Source organism: Grus americana, chromosome 1, assembly GCF_028858705.1.
Source record: "Grus americana isolate bGruAme1 chromosome 1, bGruAme1.mat, whole genome shotgun sequence".
Taxonomy (NCBI): domain Eukaryota; kingdom Metazoa; phylum Chordata; class Aves; order Gruiformes; family Gruidae; genus Grus; species Grus americana.
In genome coordinates this window covers 16,604,442-16,625,583 of record NC_072852.1, presented here as the reverse complement: position 1 = coordinate 16,625,583, position 21,142 = coordinate 16,604,442, and the positions used below count along the sequence as shown (strand labels likewise).

General features: G+C 39.5%; 1 protein-coding gene across 1 annotated transcript in view; it reads right to left on the bottom strand.

The window, feature by feature from the left end:
- SLC2A13 (solute carrier family 2 member 13) overlaps positions 1-21,142 on the bottom strand; it is a 173,015-nt gene that overhangs the window by 139,083 nt on the left and 12,790 nt on the right. Inside the window, exon 2 of the mRNA XM_054843980.1 lies at positions 3,546-3,705. Coding sequence (XP_054699955.1) covers positions 3,546-3,705 — 160 coding nt within the window. The remainder of the gene's footprint in view (positions 1-3,545; positions 3,706-21,142) is intronic.

Below are 21,142 nucleotides of genomic sequence, written 5' to 3'. Positions count from 1 at the left end.
TCACTCCACTCGATCTGGCAGAGAAGTACTTGGCATGTACATAAAACGTAGCATTACTGCATTACCAAAAGTTATCCAGCACAAGCCAGCAGGCTGCAAGAAACAATTACTCCTAGCTACTCAACACACCATGCTGAATCTGAAAGACTGGGACCACCGACATGAGAGAGAGCTACAAACCAGGAATAGCAAAGGATCACTAAGATGGCTGTGCAATTGGAGTGTATTGCATAAAAGAAGAGGCTGAGAAATGGATTTGTCCTGCCCAGAAAAGAGATGATCAAGAGAAGATCTAAATGCATCTTTCCCAACTGAAAAGGAGCTCATAGAGAAGATGGAGACAGACTTCCTCAGATGTACACTGTGAAAGGGCAAGAGTCAACAGTCACAAGTTGCAACAAGGAAAATTCATATCAAAGATGAGGAAAACCAATTCTTCACAGTAAGTGACTGAACATCTGAACAAGTTGTCTTGAGAAGTGGAAATGCCCATTACTGGAGACTTTGAAAAGTCAGCATCTCACACAGCTCTGACCAAACACCCAATCTCTTAGTCTTAATCAATCCACAGGTTCTAGATTTTGCTTTTAACTTTTTCAGTTCAGCTAGGTTAAAAGGCCTGAATTATACCAGAGCAGTTTATTTTTTTTGTTCCAAACAGAATAATAAGTTACACCAATGTAGAAGTTCTCGGAACAGTTGTGCAGCATTTCAGTGGGTGGGGGCCTCATTCCTATTTAAGGTATAGTGGCATATCATACAATCATAGAATGGTTAGGGTTGGAAGGGATCATCTAGTTCCAACCCCCCTGCTGCGGGCAGGGACACCCTCCACTAGACCATGTTGCCCAAAGCCCCATCCAACCTGGTCTTAAACACTTCCAGGGATGGGGCCTCCACAACCTCTCTGGGCAACCCGTTCCAGTGCCTCACCACCCTCACAGGGAAGAATTTCTTTCTAACATCTAATCTAAATCGACCCTCTTTCAGCTTGAACCCATTACCCCTTGTCCTGTCACCACACTCCCTCATAAACAGTCCCTCACCATCTTTCCTGTAGGCTCCCTTCAGGAACCGGTAAGGCGCAAAAATTAGTGTTTTAGAAAAGGATTAAATCTGTATTTGACAATGATTATTGCCTTCCACCTAACCTTCAACTTCAGCTAAATAGATTTATAAAGGAACATATCAAAAGATGGTATCATGTGTGTGTAACAAACTGGAATGATATTTTTCACTTAAATAATCATTTACATACAAATGTACTTGTCAATCCTGTGTCACTGTTTGATTCGGAAACTGATACATCCTATACCACAATGCTAGTTCTTTGACTGATCTTTTCCAAAGACGACTAGAAGTCTGCTTTTGAGCTGCAAAAATTCAAGCTAGGGAATATCTTAGTTTATCTGAACAATTAAACAAAAAGCACAGCTCCAATAAGATCAATACTTGTCAGATACTTTGTTAGCTTGTATTTTTCTTCCAATATGCTGGTATTTACTGAAACACAAAGATTACAAACACATCCTTACCTCCTATGTGTCAGTGCAGTAATGGGGGAAAAAAACCAAAACCAACACTATTTACATCCACAAAAGCTTCCCCCAGCTGAATCCCTAACCATTGAGGTAAACTGAACTCAAAAAATCTGCCTAAACAGAAAGTGCACAATGGCTCTAACAGTGACTCAGAGCTCCATTTCTAAATAAATATCTTTACTTGTCCATTCCTCCCATCCAGCCCCATGCACAGGGAGCCATTACATTAGCAAATTATTTAGGCTAAAAGTTAATTTAAAATAATAAAGCAACTACTGAATAACTGGCATCAGGGATCAAATACTTCAGCTTGTATGTTACCTAGAAAGGTACTAGTGCATGCCATTAACTCTTCTCAAAATTGGGCATATTTCTTTACCTGCAGAAAGGGATTAGCAATCCTATAAAACTAAGCTTTTCTTTCAGTGAAGGCTGTTTCTAAATTCTCTGTAAGTGGACACACAGTCTGCCAGAGAATGCAGCTGCATTATAATGAAATAGTCATCAAAAGTGTCATGTAAAAATGCAAAATGCTATTTACATGTGAGCTAAAGTAACCAATGCATTTTTAGAAAACACAAAGCAGAGCTAAAATTTAAAATTAAATTAAAATTAAACAAAATCAGCATGAAGTCACTTTTTTCTTAAGGTCAAAATGTGACATCATTTTACAAAAGAGACGAAGGACAAAATCACATGGACAAAAAGTAAAAACCTCAAACTTCTTGCATCTTCAGACATACATAAATTAAACTGTAGATTAAATAAGAAGAAAACATTAACTTTTTGTTTTAATGCATATTTCTTTACATACTATAAGAATATCAGTTCCCAAGTTCTTCTGTGTATCAAGTCCCAAATTAATTGTTCCTAACTCAAACCTCAAATGTCAGTGCACCTAGAGATCCCTATTCAGCTCCACTGGAAGCCAGAGAACACAGTAAAATTTATGTTGCAAGTTTTTGGAGGTGGGATGAGTATCCTTCAAATTAGGATTTTCAAATAATAAAATGATTCCAAGCTGTAGCAACACAAATCAAAGGCCTTACAATAACATGCATCCCCTTCCCAAGAGTGTTTCAAGAGAAAAGCACACATAATTAAGTACAAGTTTCCAAAAGTTGGAATGTATACTGTAAGTTATTCCTCCTACACATTCCTGTTAATTATTTTTTCAAGTCAGCACTGCAAGTAAAATATTGAGCCACTGAAATTTCTTATCTCTCTCAAATGACACATCACCATGAAGGAAGGTATGAGGCTGCAGTCCAGAAACACTTAGCGATGTCTACAGGAAGAGTGTAATATCCAGAAAGTAGAGTAAGAGAGATTCGTATTATTCTATAAACTAAACTTTTAACTATAAAGTTATGCTACAATATCCTTCACTTCAATTCTGATTGGATTACTACTGCTCTGATTAAGAATATTCAAAATACACCTCTATTTTGCACATACAGCATCATACTAGAAATTTGCCTTTTGAAAAATCAGCACGTAATTATTCTAAATGCAAAAGACAAGCTACTTTCATAAACATCATGACAATCATTCAAGCTTGTTGATGCATATTTACTGCTCATCCATTTTAAAGTTTAGTAAAGTCAAAAGCCCTAACCATACTGTGAATATTAAGCCTGAGTGAAAGCAGTATGGATATCATATGGTGAGGCACTGGAACAGGTTGCCCAGAGAGGCTGTAGATGGCCCATCCTTGGAAGTGTTTAAGGCCAGGTTGGATGGGGCTTTGGGCAACGTGGTCTAGTGGAGGGTGTCTCTGCCCATGGCAGTGGGTTGTATCTGGATGATCTTTAAGGTCCCTTCCAACCCAAACCATTCTATGATTCTATTATCATTTAGCAAGACTTAAGTACTAAAGATTCATTTCAGTATACAGTTTTACTACTTTATATGTAAACTCTGTTTTACCAACAAGAATTATAACAGCTGTCAACCAAATCACGACCATGCCAGTTTTGCTTTTAGCAAGGAAGACTCACAAACCTCCATCCATCCTTCGCGAGGTAGCTGAAGATTCCATCAACAACGCTTGCAAAAAACTGCCCTCCAGTGATGAACAGAGTGTTAATGGTGACTAATCTGCCTCTTAAGTGTGGTGGAGCAACTTCTGCGATGTACACTGGCACAGTCATAGATGCTACACCTACAAGAATAAATTAAATTACAGTTATAAAATCAAAAGAGATACTACACCCCTTTTTCATCATAAAATATTATACCATTTAAATGGAACAAGCTGGAAGAATTTGATTTCCAGGTTCCAAAAGATGAAAAGAAAGAAAATACACCTACTGAACTCTAGAAGCATACCCAGAGCAAATGGGTACACGCACTGATTGGTAACGGCTGTATTGCAAGTTCAAGGTTTGATGTAATGATCCAAGGAATAACTCACTTCAATTCACGTTGCATGTATATTAAGATTAAATAAAAAGCATAAATATATGCATAGTTTTGAAATAAAGAGATGCTGTGATCCAAGTAAGTGCACATAAGTCAAAGTGACTAACTGAAGATACCAAGTGTTCACAGCTCTGAGTTCAAACAGAACTTTAGTATGTTTTCCACCTCTAAGAAAAAGCAAGGCCAAGCATCATCATTATTATTGCATAATTTCATTACTGTTATATAGAATGGATTGTTTCCATTGGTTTAAAAGTATTCTATATGCAGTGCTAAAAACTCTATCATAAGGGAGCAAGGACTGAAGCTAAAGCACAGGTGCCTTTTATTCTGTCTTAATACTGGTACTATTTCCTATGAACCGTGCAATGGCTCTAAATGACCTATTTGTGCAAAAGATAGAAATGCCCATGTGGAACACACAAAGGAGCCTGCACACACACACAAACCATAAAAGCAGGAGTTCAACAGCATATAAAGAGCAGAGCTGGGTGCATTACACACTTCGGTGGTCCAAACCCACCAACAAATTCATGGTCTCATATAAAGGAAATTTGTATCCCTAGTTCCTTAAGAGAACCAACAGTGACAACCAACAGCAATCTTTTTTGTAGATAAAACTGGAAGTATGTTGGTGGCACACACACAAAAACACATTTTGACTGAAGCCAGCTGAGATACAACTTGAACACAGTAAGCACGGTCGAACCGCAGCACATCTTCCAGCCTGGGGCAGCTCCACCAGGTCCACACCGACAGCCCCATGCCAGCACAGGTCAGTGCCGCACCCTCAGAAAGAAATGGGGTCACCTAAAGACATGCATATGGCTCCTGAAGCACGGCTGTGGTTCCCAGCTCGTGTCACAGCAGAAAGGCTTCGTCATAAAATGGCGGAGGCTTCGGCCAGCGCCCCGCTGACTCACTGAACTAAGAGCACAAAATCATCTTTAGCAACAAGGTTAGCCTGACAGAACTGCTGGAAGCCTCCAAAAGCTCAAGTGAGGAATATAGATTGTTTAATAATGAAACGGCATTAGAAGATCTTTTGTTACGATAGGTAAATGCTCACAGCAGCCTCTCAGTGTGATAACCCAGTTCCCGGCAGAGCCTCCCAGTATGGGCCAATGCCTCCTCCTCCTATTGAGTGAGCAACCCATACGGAATAAAAAAAAAAAAAAGCACATAAAAGTGTCAGGAAAAAAAATAAACATTAAAAATTTATCCAACCATTTTTCAAAGCCAACCAGAATGCACCACAGAAAAAAGCATTCAAATAGCCCTTTGCGTGTTTGGTAAAGAAGCAAATTTTCAAACCCAGCCCACCATTAGGGATATTTCTCTCACATCTCTCACATCAGCATTTGAAGTAATTGCAATTAAAGCGATGAAGATAGCACACATATAAGGGAAAAGCCTTTATGGGAAAGCAGAGGAGCACGTCTGCTTTCTGCAAACAAAAGCCCCTGAGGACCCACACGAGGCAGCGGCTCATGCCGGGGCAGAGAAGAAGGGCCCTACAGCTGTGGCAGCCCTGCCCGGGATGGCTGGGCCATCCTGCTCCCCCGACCTCCCCTCTGCCTCACATGCTCATGCTCGTTCCCCCGCTGCAGCATGGCCATCTTACCCCTGCCAGGGCTGGCCTGCCAGGACGCCCGGCTCCGCTGGCCAGGCCCAAAGCCCGGTGCCCCGGTCTGCCAGTGATGGGCAGCAGAGGCCTAGGAAAGGCTCAGCAGCAAAACGAGCATCCAGTAACGGTACACCCCAAACAAGCTTCCGATAATCATCAGCTTTGGGAATTCGTGGCTCGGTGGACCAGATGCTTTGTATCTCTAGAGGGGTTTTCTGAGGCCCTTCATTTTTTGCTCTGTGCTACTCTGTTAAGATCAACTAACAAGCCATGGTACCTCAAAGATGGAAAGGACAAAAAAAAAGGGGGGGGGGGCGGGAAGGGAAGTCTGCTTGCCAGGGGCTATTTTATCATTTGGCCCATAAACACCTTCCCTGCTGTTTGCAAGAGTAACATGAAAATGAGAGATGATTGAATGCAGAGCAGCAGGAATGAAATGAGATACCAAGCCCTCCAACAAGGAGCCGACAGGTAAAAATATGGTTGTGTTTCCATCTTCCAAGGGACACAAAGAACTTTACATCTTTCTCTTGGAAGCTACTGAAAGTCAGTCCCTAGCATTCATCCTCCCCCATACCCTGCAAACACGGACACCATTAAAAGCTTTAGAAAAATAACATATACTCCCAAGAAGGATATCTTTGAAATAGATAATCATCTAGTGAAGCTAATTTCAAAGGTAAAGATGGCAACATCTTTACATGGATTTTATTGGAAAGCAGTTACAAAGATGTGCACAACCAAAACCAATATATGCCCTGTAAAAAGGCTACTTTTTCCCCCCATTCAAACCTTAATGAAGGCTGACTTTACACAGTATCTGCAGAGAAATCTTGTTCAAAACACGCCAGCCAAACCCGCTTCTCAGGCATCCAAAAAGCAGAGCTACACCATTGACACAACCAACAGCTATCGCCAATGTTCAGCGCAGACCATCAGCCTTGGGACACAGCTAGAACCCCCATTAGCCCTGGCTAATGCAACACTCGGGAAATTAAAGCCTCCTGTTATAACATAGGGGTAGTGGAAAGGTTAAAACATGTTTGTAAAGTGTCTTGAAGAAGGGGTACCATGACAGCAGGAGGTTTCCTGTTTCTGCTGTGTTCTTGCCACAAAGTTAATGACTACAGGAATTAGCAGAGGAAGGTGAAGCTTGCACACATCAACAGTCCTGTCACAAGCTAGCCACTGATACCAGCTATTCAGCTGGCATTAATACAATAGTTGAAATTATTTATTATCAAACCTGCAATGAACAGCACATGGTTTCTTAGGAAAACCTAAGGAGTTAGAGCATTAGTTCAAAAATCACACAAAATCATTTAGATTGACAGGGATATTTGGAGATCATCTAGTCCAAACCCCATGCAAGCCGGGTCGGCTAGAGCAGGTTGCCCAGGAACATGCTCACTTAGGTCTTGACCATCTCCACAGATGGATCTCAAACCGAAATGATTCTGTGATTTTGCAACTTCCATGTCAGCTTTCTCGCTCGGAGACTTTTCACAAAATTGCTGTCAAATCCAGTCTTTTTGGCTTTGTACTCAGACCTTTCTACTTCTACTGGGCTTCCCAAAATCTATAGGTTCAAAACATCCAAAGAAAAACCTCAATTCAGAAGACAAACTTGGGTTATGTATTTCCAGATATCATTTAAATATCAAAACATATGCTTTGCTACTCTGAGCCTGAAACAGAAGGCAGCAGGAGGCTTCGGGAAATGGGAGGAGGCAATTAGGAAAGCCTCCTTAGTTGGTCTGGCAAGCATTCACACACAAAAGCAAAGTTCTTTCTAAAAAAAATCACCAGAAGTAAAAAAGACTATTCTGAAACAGATCAAATTAAGGAAAAAAATCATACCACTTTAAGGAAATAAGGAAATGGACTCTATAATGTTATTCACATCGCAGATTTGTTTTCAATTGCCTTAGAATGCATCAATGTCCTCCGGATTTTCCTCCTCTAATTTAAGACACACTAGAACATAGGAGAGTAAGTTCTTGTGAAAAGGCATAGTTGGAAGCAAGACATTAAATGTTAATAAACTATAAAAATCTCTAAAATACATAATTAGTATTCATTATGTAGTTATTTTAATAGATAGGTATTAAAGAAATTTGAAAACAAAGAACAGCTTTCCTAGCAAAACTCATGCTTAGGAATAAAGAGGGCTGACGGTTAACTAGAAGTGTTAAGGAGGCACATCCAGGAGCTGGAGTCTCTGCATCATGGTTCTGTCCCTCCTTCCCTCCAGCTTGTGCTGACCCTTTGCACCACCACCATGTAAACCAGGGAATACAACCAGCTAAAAGGATATCCACCTGCCCGTTAAGGGGTTTTTCCCACTTTGCTCCCTTAAACAGTTCACAATGAGATCAATAAGCCTATAACGGGCCATAGGCAGGACTACGTATGATAACAGAGACTGGCCTGAACTGCTATGGGACTCCAGACTGTCTCATTGGAAACTAAAATCAGGATGTGAAATAATCACAAAAAAACCCCAAAAAGCAAAGATATCCCTGATCCTATTTCAAAGTACAGCAACTGACCCATTAATCTGTGTCTAACAACAAAGAATCATAGAGTCATAGAATGGGTTGGGTTGGAAGGGACCTTCTAGACCATCTAATTCCAACCCCCCTGCCATGGGCAGAGACATCCTCCACTAGACCAGGTTGCCCAAAGCCTGATCCAACTTGGCCTTCAACACTTCCAGGGAACAGTCACAGCTCCTTACAGAAATTTGTATTGTTAGGAGTTCCAAATAAACAGGCAGAAACAGAAGTTACTAAAACATTTCCTTTCAGAAGAATACTCATGGGAATGAGGCATTCTTCACTAACATATAAAGCTGTACTGAGATACTTAGCCAAGGTAACAGTTTTGGGTTTGCACATATCTTAGAATGAACTTCTAAGAGCAAATTTTCATTAAAATGTTAAACTTTAATGCAGCCAACTTTAAAGTTCACTTCATTAAGAAGCTGCCCATAGTGGTTTGTACTACTTGTAAGGATTCCAAGAAGCTTTTGCAAGTGATTCCACAGACAGAGGATTTCTGGAGGCAACCTGATGAAGAAGCAAGCTTATGGCAATGGGAATCAGGAATTAAATATTAATAAACAGCTTAATAGAGGTTGTTATACTATGAGAAAGTTTGAATATGAATTTAAGGTTTGGTTGTTATTTGTTCGGATTTTTTTTTAATTAAATAGTAAATTCCAAAGGGGGTGAGGGAAACTTGCCAAGCTACAGCTGAACACCAGGCTAATGTTTTCTTCCAGCGACTTTACAGGAAATCTGATAAACTTCTTACATCTTGGATATTGGACATGCAATCTAAATTTAGTGCCTTGAAACACTATTGATCCCAGAAGTACATCAGATTATACAAAGAGACTTTCATCAAGTATTTTCTTTCAGTTGTGTTCTCACAAATTATACTCTCAGCTTTTTACTTTATTTCTGACAAGAACACCATCCTTGCTAACCGATAATTTTATAACATTGCTCACATCTGAGTAGTAATATTTAAGAGGACAGGGGCAACACACTGGTTAACTTTTTGAAATAAGTGACAAGTTACAAAATAATTGTATATTCTTTACTGTAAATGTAAAGAAGAATCCATTTAAGTAGTTAGTGGAGAGAAGAACATCTATCATGACAAACGGATACATTTTACCTGCAAAGGATATTTATTTTAAAAGACCATTAGCTTTCACAAACACACATACAGTAGCTGCACCAACAAACAGTCACCTCTATTCTACAGACAATTCCACAATATATTTTAATTATACGGCTCAACCTAACCAAAAATTAAGCCTTTTCATAGTCTTGTAGGGCCCTTTTCTGTTGTTACAGTTAACACTTCAGTTTTCAGTAATGACAGTCAAGCTAAGGGGGTATTAGAGTGCCTCATTAAACATGCTAATAGGAAATACTTGAGAAAGCAGCACATTTCAACACTGTTCTAGTACACTAACCCCTTCCCTAGCAGATAAAGCTAAAATCGTCATTGAAACAGCTTGTATTTGACTGTGAACATCAGGGGAAAGCACAAGTCCCCTCTAATGTCCAGGCTTTCCACCCACTGCATGTCTCTAGTAAAGGCATTATCAGCACTTTATAACTGGTTACTGAAAGTTATTTGAAGGATGAATGGAAGCACACCTTCCCATTTCAATCTCTCCCCTATATCAGATTAGAAGAAGTCCATTTCTTAGCAGTGGTACAACTGTACTCAGCAACAGCAGAGCTCTGAGATACATAAGGGCAGCGGGACAAACCACTAGCACTAAAATCACATTGCTTTGTGAGAACATAAATCACAGTAACAGGCAGATTTAGGTGCGTCTCCTCTAGAATAGGGGTCCAACGTCAGCAGACTTCATGGTAGTCTTTTATTTTATTTAAACACTAATTTATTAAATCAGAGAAAGCTGGTTCATCATAGTTAAAGAACCTGTACTGTTGAACATCTAATGAACTAAATAATTGCATATTTTTATGTCCCTATCTAGCCACCAGCCCAAACCAGAGCGACTAATATTATACTTAGTGCCAAAAACCTATGTTACTATGTGGCATCCAACTGTGAAGCAGTCCAAGGCCCTGAACAATCTGAAGAAAAATAAATGAAGCTCCCCGTTAGTTGATATTGTTTTATAGAACAATCGTATCTTAATGAGTCTGGATGAATAATTCTGTCGTGTTGATCACGAGAAGGTTTTTCACTGTTGTGGGTATCAGTAAGGATGAAGAACACAAAATCCTTCTTCACCTAAAAAAACCCTCAAATTCTGTCCACTAGAAACAACCACAACCATCATATTGCAAATGCAAACCCCCAAAAAGATAGCATTAGCCTTTGTGAATTGTATTACACACAAGAGTAATTTCAAGTTTCAAACTCTCCCTGGATCAAAAGATACAGATGCAAACCCAGCTCATAAAAAAAAAAAAAATTAAGATGCCAACACAGAGTACAATTCCTGTATCATGAAAGTGCTAAGACCTATTTCTGACATCTCCAGGACAGTATCGTGCAAGAGCAGCATAAGGAAACTGCGTATCATAGTAGAGACGCATGAATATTCAATGAATTGAGTAATCAAGAAGGGACTATTTATCACAGTACTTATTTTGCTACACTGAAATTCTGCAAGCCAAAGAATCTTTTTAATCTGGAAACTAGGTGGTTATGAAATGGGAAAAAGTAAGCAAGCATGACACTTGAAGCAAGATAGACAAGAACCTACCCTGCACATGTTAGAGTGTGAAAGTTCATTAAAATAAAACCTAGTTCATTCAGTTTATTAAAAGAAAACTTAGTTCATCAAAAATTTGAAAATATACAAAAAATTTGCAGGAATCTTTAATAACACGCACGCAGTAAATAAAAAAAATACTACCCACAGCCAGAAAACTGCAGACATTCAGTTCTACCAAATAACATCCCAATGTAGAGGGGGATATAAAACATGCCACAAACTGTGGTTACGAAAAGAGTAAGTAGGTAAGCGAAAGGGGGGAAAAATACGTCTTCTCTGGGAAAATTGTCAAACAGTAGGAACAGAAAGAGAATTTTACATGAAAGCAAACAGAACTGAGAACGTTTTTAAGGTCAGAGGAAAGTAACTATTTGTAAGTGTTAGAACCACCTTAACTGTAGGGTCCTATTCAACCTCAGCCTCAACATTAGTACTATACAGAGAACAGTTCATTTTGGGAAAAGAATTTTTAAAACAAGTAATTTTTTTTTCTACCCAAAGTTATTTTAAGATTATTCAAGGTTACAGTAATCCAAAAAACATGGAGACAAGAGAAAACTTACTTTGAGTGGCAAAGTCAGAAGGAGAGAGTGGAATTTAATTAACCAGAGACAAAATAATCAAGCTAAACATCCAGAAAATTTGAAGCAAAGATCTTCACAACTTTCCAAAGCATAGAATCGTAGAATTGTTTTGGTTGGGAAAAAACCTTTAAGATCATCAAGTCCAACCATTAACCTAGCACTGCTAAGTCTGCCAGTAAACCATGTCCCTAAGTACCACACCTACACGTCTTTTAAATACCTCCAGGGATGGTGACTCCACCACTTCCCTGGGCAGCCTGTTCCTGTGCTTGACAACCCTTTCGGTGAAGAAATTTTTCCTAATATCCAATCTAAACCTCCCCTGGCACAACTTGAGGCTGTTTCCTCTTGTCCTATCACTTGTTACTTGGGAGAAGAGACCAAGAGCCACCTGGCTACAACCTCCTTTCAGATAGTTGTAGGGAGCAATAAGGTCTCCCCTCAGCCTCCTTTTCTCCAGGCTTTCCCCAGTTTCCTCAGCCGCTCCTCATAAGACTTATGCCCAAAGAAAGGCAACGGAGCTGGTGAAGGGTCTGGAGCACAACAGCATGCCTAGCACTGCAGATGTCAGGTCACAGTTCACACTTCCCAGCAACCCAGAATTAGTTACCCATGTTCAGTCTTTATGGCCAGCATATATTCCTTTTAATCCAGGTTCTGAAACGCCTGGTCAGACATCTCCCCACTCAGTTGGCCTAGTTCCTGAGTATCCTACTGAGGGACCTCCTCCTCACAGCGTGCCATACTGGGAACCTCTGCTTGTAGCTCATGGCTGTAGATCCCATTCCAGAAAACTAGCACGTTTAAAAAAAGTTACTCCATGCTGCCCAAATCTATCCACAGATTTAGCTTTAAGATTTACCCTGTTTCAGGTTACTTCGAAACATTAATCAGAATGATTCCTAAAAGAAATCCAGCTAAAAGACAACGTTCTAAAAATGTAACAACTGAACTGGTAATTAATAGACCTAGCTCATCAGTGACAGTTTCTTCAAAATATATAAGCAAATTACCTGGTTGCTAACCTACACGTACATTTTCAATAAGCAGAAGAGTTAATCTTTTTTTGGGTCACCTAAACAGCTATCAATTTGTATTTAGCACCTTTAACATTGAAATGGATTTTCCCCTTTTTCTAAAGTGATCCAGACCGAGGCAGATGAATTATTTCTGGAACAGCATTTTTAGGAAAGCCTAAATAGAAAAAACTCTATCTCAAAAAGTATGTGTGTGTGCACACAGGTATGCAGGGGAGGGAGTCCACTAATTCTCAATATTGAATTTGCTACGACTGCCTCTACTTGAAAGGTACCAGGAATTGTGAAGAAGTGCATTTCTGAACCATTATAACAACACAAGATTAACAATCAGCCCTAAAAATGACTTAAAAGCTACCTAAAGCAGCTAGTAAAAAGTCCTAATTTGTTTTATGAATTAATTTTGATCAAGCACTATTTGCAAAGAATCCATGAACTTACAAGCAGTAGATCTTTCATTGTGAAAGAGTGAAGCAGCAGAGAGCAGCAGAGATTTTTATACTACTCAACGCAACCTTTATTTTTACCATAGTGCAAAAGCTTCTCACTTCAGAAAATAAGAGCATTTTATTTTTCTTTCACTTGAAAATTATAAATACAACATAGTAGTTTTCTTTATGACAGCTTGTATAAACATGTAAGACAAGTACTACTTAATCTACTTTAAAAGTGAAGCTTTTACTTTAAATAAATAGTAATTGATATAAGCAGTGCTTTTCTGTAGACATTCTTCAGGACGTGCAGACTATGCACTACACATGCTGCTCACTTACACCTAGGAAAAACAGGCAGATGAACTTGGTGAAGTGCTGAGGCAGTCACAACCAAAGATAAGGAGCCGCTTCCCCAGCCAGTGGCTCCTTCCCTTCCAGCAAGGCAGCAGATGAGGACGCATATCGCACCTCAGCTACTCGGTTTCCCATTCAAGACTTTTGTTCTGGTGGCTGACGCGGACCTGCGCTAAAGCACGAGATCACAACAAGCACTAACTGAGCAGCGGCCAGCCAGCTCTTTCTGTGGACTCAGTCAGGCGAACAGCAATTTCCAGCAGGGGAGTACGGTTTTATAACGGCCCAGAATGATTTGACACAACTCATTTGCATAACCACCCATACAGGCTAGAAAGCCAGCATTATGAACACCATGCAATCATTACATGGTTAAAAAAAAAACATATAAAAAATCCCACACCAAAGACCCCACAACAACAGTTGAACGCTTCAAGGATTAGCAAAGATCTTCAGTGCAGAGAAATTTTATTTCCAGAGGACAAGGGTGATAATTTGAAAGCTATGCATAAAATGAATACCTCTTTCCAACTTTGCATTTTTGTTTATAAACCACTTTTTTCTTTCCTAGTTCTACTACAGTGATGCTTTACCCAACTTACAATAATTCTAGGAGAAGTGATATTTAAGCAATCATGAGCAAGCTTCAGAAGCTAAACTACGGCTCAGCTAAAAGCATGCCTTCAACTTATACCTGAAAGCCCCACATCTTCAACTAAGAAGTAACTTAGTTTTAACCATGCCTCCTTCTACCAGTGCAATCATTAAAACAGTTAAACCAGTTAACTTTTCTGTAAACTACTTTAGGTTTCACTGAGTTAACCAGAAGTCCAGCAACTGACTCCAAACAGCTTAAGAGGAAGACAGGCAGAAGAACACATTTTCTTACCTACCACTTGCCATTAATTTATTTTAAAAAAAAGCATCTAGAAAGACTAATCTCATTGCAAACTCAGTATTTTAGACAAAAACTATGGAGTAACATTGAATATGTTCATTCACTATTCTGGAAAGCCATTCATAAAAATACTGTCTGTCTAGTTTACATTCCCAGTAATTTTGTGCTTGCAGTGGGTAAATACATTGCAATCATCAGGGCAGAAAACTGTATTTTGATAAGAATCACTACATTTAGTTACCCACTTGTGCAAGAAACAGCATGCTCTGTAGGAAGACAGGTATCAGTTATATGGTTTTATAACTATTGCTCTAAAAACCAAACATAAGTCCTGTAAGCCTTTTACAGCCTAAGGCCTGATTTTAAAAAATAGGTTTCAATTATATCGTTATAACGCAAGTAGCATTCATAACAGTAATGTAAGTATAACTATCATTGTAATAAAACAAGTCGCAGTGACTGCTCTGTTTCTTGCTATGCTAGAGGCTTCATACACAAACAAGATTGTGTTTTATTATCTCTGCATGGATCACTTGTGTCTGTCTTGTTTGTGTCTTGATTGTGTAGACACATTTTTTTGACTATAGGGGAAAATAAAAGGTGTCTGTATTTGCAGTATTGGAGGTTGGAGGGGGTGTGAAAATCAGCATAGTACTTCTTCCTCAAGATACCTTCCAAGGCACGCACGTTTTGCATGCTAGGGAGAGTAAGGGCGTTCCCAGTGCAGAGAGGTTTAAGTCAACATCTTTAGTCTATAGTCGAAGTGCTGCACAGTTCTTTGCTTTATGAGAAGCAACTCAGCTTAAATGCCTAGCTTTCATGCAACTTCTCCCCATGGCCTGCAGTCTCCCAGCTACCATTTCAATAACAGCTGCTTGGTGCCAGTGAAATGCAACTGTAACAGGAGAACATCCTATGGAGGAATCCCAGGTAAGGATCTCTCCAGTAAGGTGGTTAAGTCTCACAAACGGTTTTGACTATTATGCCAAGGATCTTGCACTAGGTTGTCCCTAGTAGAGGGACAAAGTAGTGCTGAACTTCTTCAGGCCATGTAGGTTTACTCCTAGACAGGACTTGAGATAGTCTAGATCAGCAATCACAACTGCAGGACTCACAGTGTACTACTCAAGCTGTCAAGGGATGCAAGGGTGCTTTAACCTATTTTGGTGTGTATTTACTTCCATCAGTTGCTTATACTGACAAAAAGGAGATGTGAAGAATGAGGCTGATGCATTAGTGGGAAAAAAACCAAGACAGTAGATGTCAAGCACTAATGGGGAAAGAAGGAACAGATCAACAACTCCATTACCAACACCTAAGGGACAAAAAGATGAGGGAAGTCTCAGCTAACCAGGAGTGGGTGGATGCTGCAGGTGGGAAGAAACTACTGCTACATTTTAGCAGGGAAACAGACTGCCAAAGAGCTTCCTAAAAACAAGGCTGGCACTCTTAAGGCCTCAGGGTCAAGACTGGTAGAGGACAGATCGTCTCAGGAAAACCAGAGAGATGCTGCTCTCATGGCTTTCAGTTTTTGACAACTTGCAGTCCCCCAGATGCATCGTAATGGATAGCTGTCTTCCAAACAGCAGATGCAATCCTGCTAACAGGGTTGCTTTACTCCAACTCTTACTTTGCAGACTTCCTCATTAACAATAGTAACTCCTTATTAATAGTGCTCAGAGCAAACGGATGTGAGAACCATGGATCACAGAAGCACGGCTCCCAAGGTCCACCCACAGAGTGGCTCTTTCCTGCCCTGGTTTTGTTCTCTGGGCATATTAATAGGGGAGGATTCAGGAAAAGCTGCAGGTCAGCCTGCAGTGAAAGCTGGGTAAACATTGTGGTGTTCTCAGTAAATCTTGTTAATTGATACAAGACCCTGGTAACTCTAGACAACATAAACATTAAAAGGAAATAAAGATGAGTATCTAAAATGCCCTTCTGTAACTCAGAGCACTGCACTGATTCTCTCATCCGGCAGTCTGCTGTGTTGCCTCTATCCAACAAGATAAAAGCGAAAACAAGCAATTTTATGAAGAATTAAGAGTTGGCATTTAAAATGGCATATCTGATGGTCCCATGCTAATTAACATAGATGCAGCAAATATCCTTGTTAAGATAAAATCTGCTTTTCCTGTGACTTGCACTGCACAAGGTGCAATAAATCACTAAGTCATAAGATGACTAACCAGACAATGAAACAATCTGCTGTTTCAGTTTGCTGCCCCCCAGCCTCTAAGTGCCCCAGCTTTTTTGCACCTTGAGGCACAGCTACTATGGAGAGCCTCCTGCTAATTTTATTTAACTCCTTCACATCTGCTCCCACAAAGAAGCGGATTCCATCCTTAAAACTGAAAGGTTTACCATTAAAAATGTAGCCCCCCCTTTCAAAGTGACAAGACATTCTCATGTCAGGTTCCAGTTTTAAGTGAAAAGATTTATGCACCAATGAAGAAAAAACTACTAAATCCAGCATATCTCTGAAATACAAACTTTGGAAGTTCTGCACTTACAGTATTACTCTACTTTCCCAGAGAAAATTTATTAAAAAATCTTTATATTTGAGGACAACTGAAAATCCTAACACCAAAGCAGGAAGGGAGCTCTGAATCCTCACAGCACTCTTTCCAAAGAAACCATATATAGTAATTACTGTCTCCCATCTTGTTTTGCCCTATAATTTGGTCACAATTCACCTGATCTTTTAATTAAGTTTTCATAACACCAAATCTAATTGAATCATCAATTACAGTAAAACCTAGGTACATATAATTGAATTGTCATTCAAAAGAATTATTTTTATTTACATTTTAAAAACATTTCTGGTCTACATCCTGTTCCTTATTTCCCAAAACAAAAGGCAGGGACTGCTGACACTACTGCAGGAGGGCAGCATCAGGAGGCAGAATTAATCACTCACTGGAGAAGAATCATTAAACTGAGCACTAATAGAGTAAACGTGAGTAGGAAAAACCAGTTGTGATAGCTTCTAATAAAGCACTAGGAACTGTCAACGAAGCACAAAACAGCTCATAGGTAACTGGATCTCTGAATTACTCACTACCCACTCCTACCTTCCCAATTAGTACTGTTTATACTTGTATGCAGTAAGAAAATAATAAAACCACATATTTTTCCAATAAAATTTTACAATCCATTGCGAAGCACACACATTGACAACAGGTTTATATGTAGATGAGGTTGGGAAGAAGCCTCTATTCTAGAAGAATGCTACTCTTCCTGCCACCAAAGACAACCTCCTTAATAGCAGAATCCCCTTCCTTAATACTCCTGACCTACCGCAGCAATATAACAGCCAGAAAAACTTCCCACAGGCTGTGCTTCCAATGCAGTGTGTGCTTTCAGCAACTCAAATGTCTATTGCTTGTTATCTTCACATGCAGCGTGATCCACCCTTCAAATACTGTCAAGTTCACATCCACATTCATCTGCTCACTCTGAATTTCCATTGCTCTGCTTTCTTAGTTTAAAGGACTTTTTAACTGCTAAGACGTACAGACACTTTGAGTAGTTTCAATATACCATATCAGAAAACTCAAGCTTAGGTGTGAATTGCCGAAAGTATTTAGTGGCAAAGTCCTTTAACGACTCTTGTGCCAACAGCTGGTAAGAAACAGAAAAGGCTTGTGGGAGTAATTGAAGAATAAGCATGTCATATTATGTTCTGGAAGTTGTCTACATTACTCCACTGAGATACATTTTAAATATGCTTTACAGAGTTGGGTTGATTTTAGGAAACCTTATTTTTCTGTGCAATGACAAGTATGTGATAATTTGTATATACGTATCTATTAACACATGGTTTGCACTTCCAGTTAAGTAGCATTTCCTACAGTTACAAAGCCAAGTGGGAATTACATAACAGCCATTAATTGTAATTTGTAACAAATAATTTATCAACATTTCAGTAAGATTTGAACATCAGTCTTGCCTGAGCCCAGACTTCTCTGACTAGTACCACCAACAGCACTACTTGTCTAAAGACCAAATCAGCAAGGAGGGAATGAGGAGAGAGAAGATCTGACTGTAGAGGAAATTATCTGAGAAACTGAAAAAATCAGACAAAGTCCATTCACAGAAACCGTAGTGTTGAACAGGTTATGACTGATAGAATTAAAGATTATTATTTGTTTTTATTAAATTCAAGAACGCCTTTATGAAAATGCAAGCGTCAACCCTGCCTCACAGAAGGAAAAATGGAGGCATAAAGTACCACAGGCAGTTTAAGATCAAGTGGCCAGCAAGCGACAAACCCAAGAATTACAGACTAGTCTTATGTTTACTCAGCAGAGCATGAGACATGACAGAGCATCAGACATTTGGGTCTCACAATGCGCAAGTCATTGTACTTTCAACAGGCATTTTCTTATTGCAATATTTAAAGTTAGCAAGCCTTCTGAGTGACAAAGTAAAACACTTGTGTACGTGTATTTAACATAAGGCTTGTTGTAATTCAGCCTTGAGACTATAAAATTGCATGACACACAAAATTTCATGTTATAGCAAGATGAGTTAAACGCTGTATGTCTCTAGCTCTTTGTATCAGCATGAAATAATACTTTTTTGTTGCTAGTACAAGAACACAATAGTGTCCTTGCTACTATTGCTTCTACAGCACACAAGCAAACTGTACGGTTTCCAGCTGCTAGGACAGGTAACCCAAGGTGGCATTTGCATTGGCAGAATTCACCGCGACTTAGAAAACCGATGGCTACAGATCCTCTAGCAGGACAAATTTGCAGAGTACAGAATACACAGAGCACTTGTGAAAATGAAACGCAGCAGACCAGATACTTCTTGGTCTATTATTGCTTCAGGGATGTATGTATTTTAGTGACTGATAATGCATGACAAACAAAAATCCAAACCAAAGAACATGCAGAGCAACTGTGAAAAGGAGACACAGCAGACCAAACACTTCTCAACCTATTATTGCTTTAGGGATACATGCATTTTAGTGCCGATAACATAAGACAAATAGAAATCCAAACCAAAGAGAGCCATACATTGCCTCTGGATGATTCAGCTACATTGGGAACATATTTGCACAAAACTGAGGAATTGTAGTAAAACATAAAAATGCCTGTGTGCAAACAACTGAATCATTTGCTTTAAGCAAGAAACAAAGCATTGCTGTAAGCAAAGTATCACAGAACATGTATATAAGCATTTGCAAAGAAATATGATGTGCTTCGTCTTCAAATATCAGCTTAAAAGTCTTAGAAACTTCTCTAACAAATCTACCTAAAGTTGTATTTTTCAGTTGTAGCTCAGTGTGACGTCCATATCTACCTTACAGACCTAATTTTATATGAACCTACAACTACCTGATGAACAGATTCATATCTCCTGTAAAATACTGTACTAATTAGTAGTTTATCAAGATCATGAGGTAAAGAAATTAACATTGCTGTAATGTCAGCAGAATCACATTGGCTTAAAACTCATGAAAGCATGTTGGAGTCAGGCCTGAAGCTCGCTCATTGCCACAGCACAGATGAAAATTAGTTACCTGTGCAGGTGTTAGATCACACAAGTCCGCATTATCTAAGCCAAGAAACTTACATCCCTACTTGATAAAAATTTAACAAAGAAGAAAGAATTGAGCCAAGAACTATATATTCCCGCTTGATAAAAAAAAATTTAAAGCAGAAAGAATGGCTCCATACCCCAAAGCAATTCTTCGTACCCTCTCCAGAGCACAGCTGTGGAATATGTTCCCAACACTAATCCTGAAAATCTGTGCAATTGGTTTACTGTATCCTCTTGCATAGCCACCTTCAATCACATTTTTTCTCACCACAAAAATACAAACAACTCCTATTTAAAATATCCACTAATATAATTTTATTTCATTGCTCGATTCTTCCTGCATGCACAGAGTTCTCCAGGTGTCTGGATTCCTACTTCCCACCATGACCTACTAGGAGGCCTGGCTCAGACATTCCTTCTCACCAGCATGGGCCAGGAAAGACAAGTGTGGCAAATGAGTTACTAAAGTTCGACTAATGCTACTTTAGCACTCAGAATTCCAGTTCCCCCTTCTTTGCACCAGTGCAAGGAGCGTGGTGTCCCTATATCCCAGTCCAAATGAAGCTCCCTCATAGGGGAAACCTGGAGGTAAGAAGCTATTGCAGCTAGACAAATTGAAAAACTGAATAGTTTGACTGCAACAAAGTGGTCCATAAGAAGTCTCCATCACACCTAGCACGCACAGCTTCACTTCATGTATCATGGAAAGAGCCTCTAGGAAGAAAAGCAGAATTAACACAAAATTTTGAGACAGCAGGCTAACAAGTAGGCCAGGCTTACCCCCATCCAACCAGCACACAGCCATAGGGATTTACGTCTTAGCAACCCATCTAAAACAGTCACACACACAAATCCATACTCATGGATCAAAGATACAAGGGAGCATCTGACCATGAGCAGAGACTCTACTAAGCTAGTCAGAAACAGGTTAAGATTCTAGGTAAGGAAAACCAGAAAACATGCACACAGTCCCCTAGAAGTTTCACCATTACAGGGTGAATTACTGAGAATTAACTTCTGAATAGACTAAACAAATACTCTAAACAGACAGCTCAGATCTTGCTAAAGATACAGTCGGTATTACAGAGGAGATAGGCCTGCTAGTCTTGAGCTATGAGGAAAAACCTTCTCTGCACCGCTGCATTTATAAGCTCGGCGCACTGTTTCCTTCTGTGCAAGGGAGCACTCCACATCTAAGAGGATAATGATTAATCGCCCAGATAGTACTTGGGTGTCAGGCGAAGCAATTAACTTTGAATCAGGGAGAGGCCCCGCAGACTGATAGAACAGTCAGCTTTTGACTCCAGGAAAGGAAGATTCAGAAATAGGTAAGGACAGGCAGAATCAAAGCCAAAACGCAAGTTGCATCTTTTCTTACTTTAAAGTCACCATCAGCAGACACAAAAGAAAGC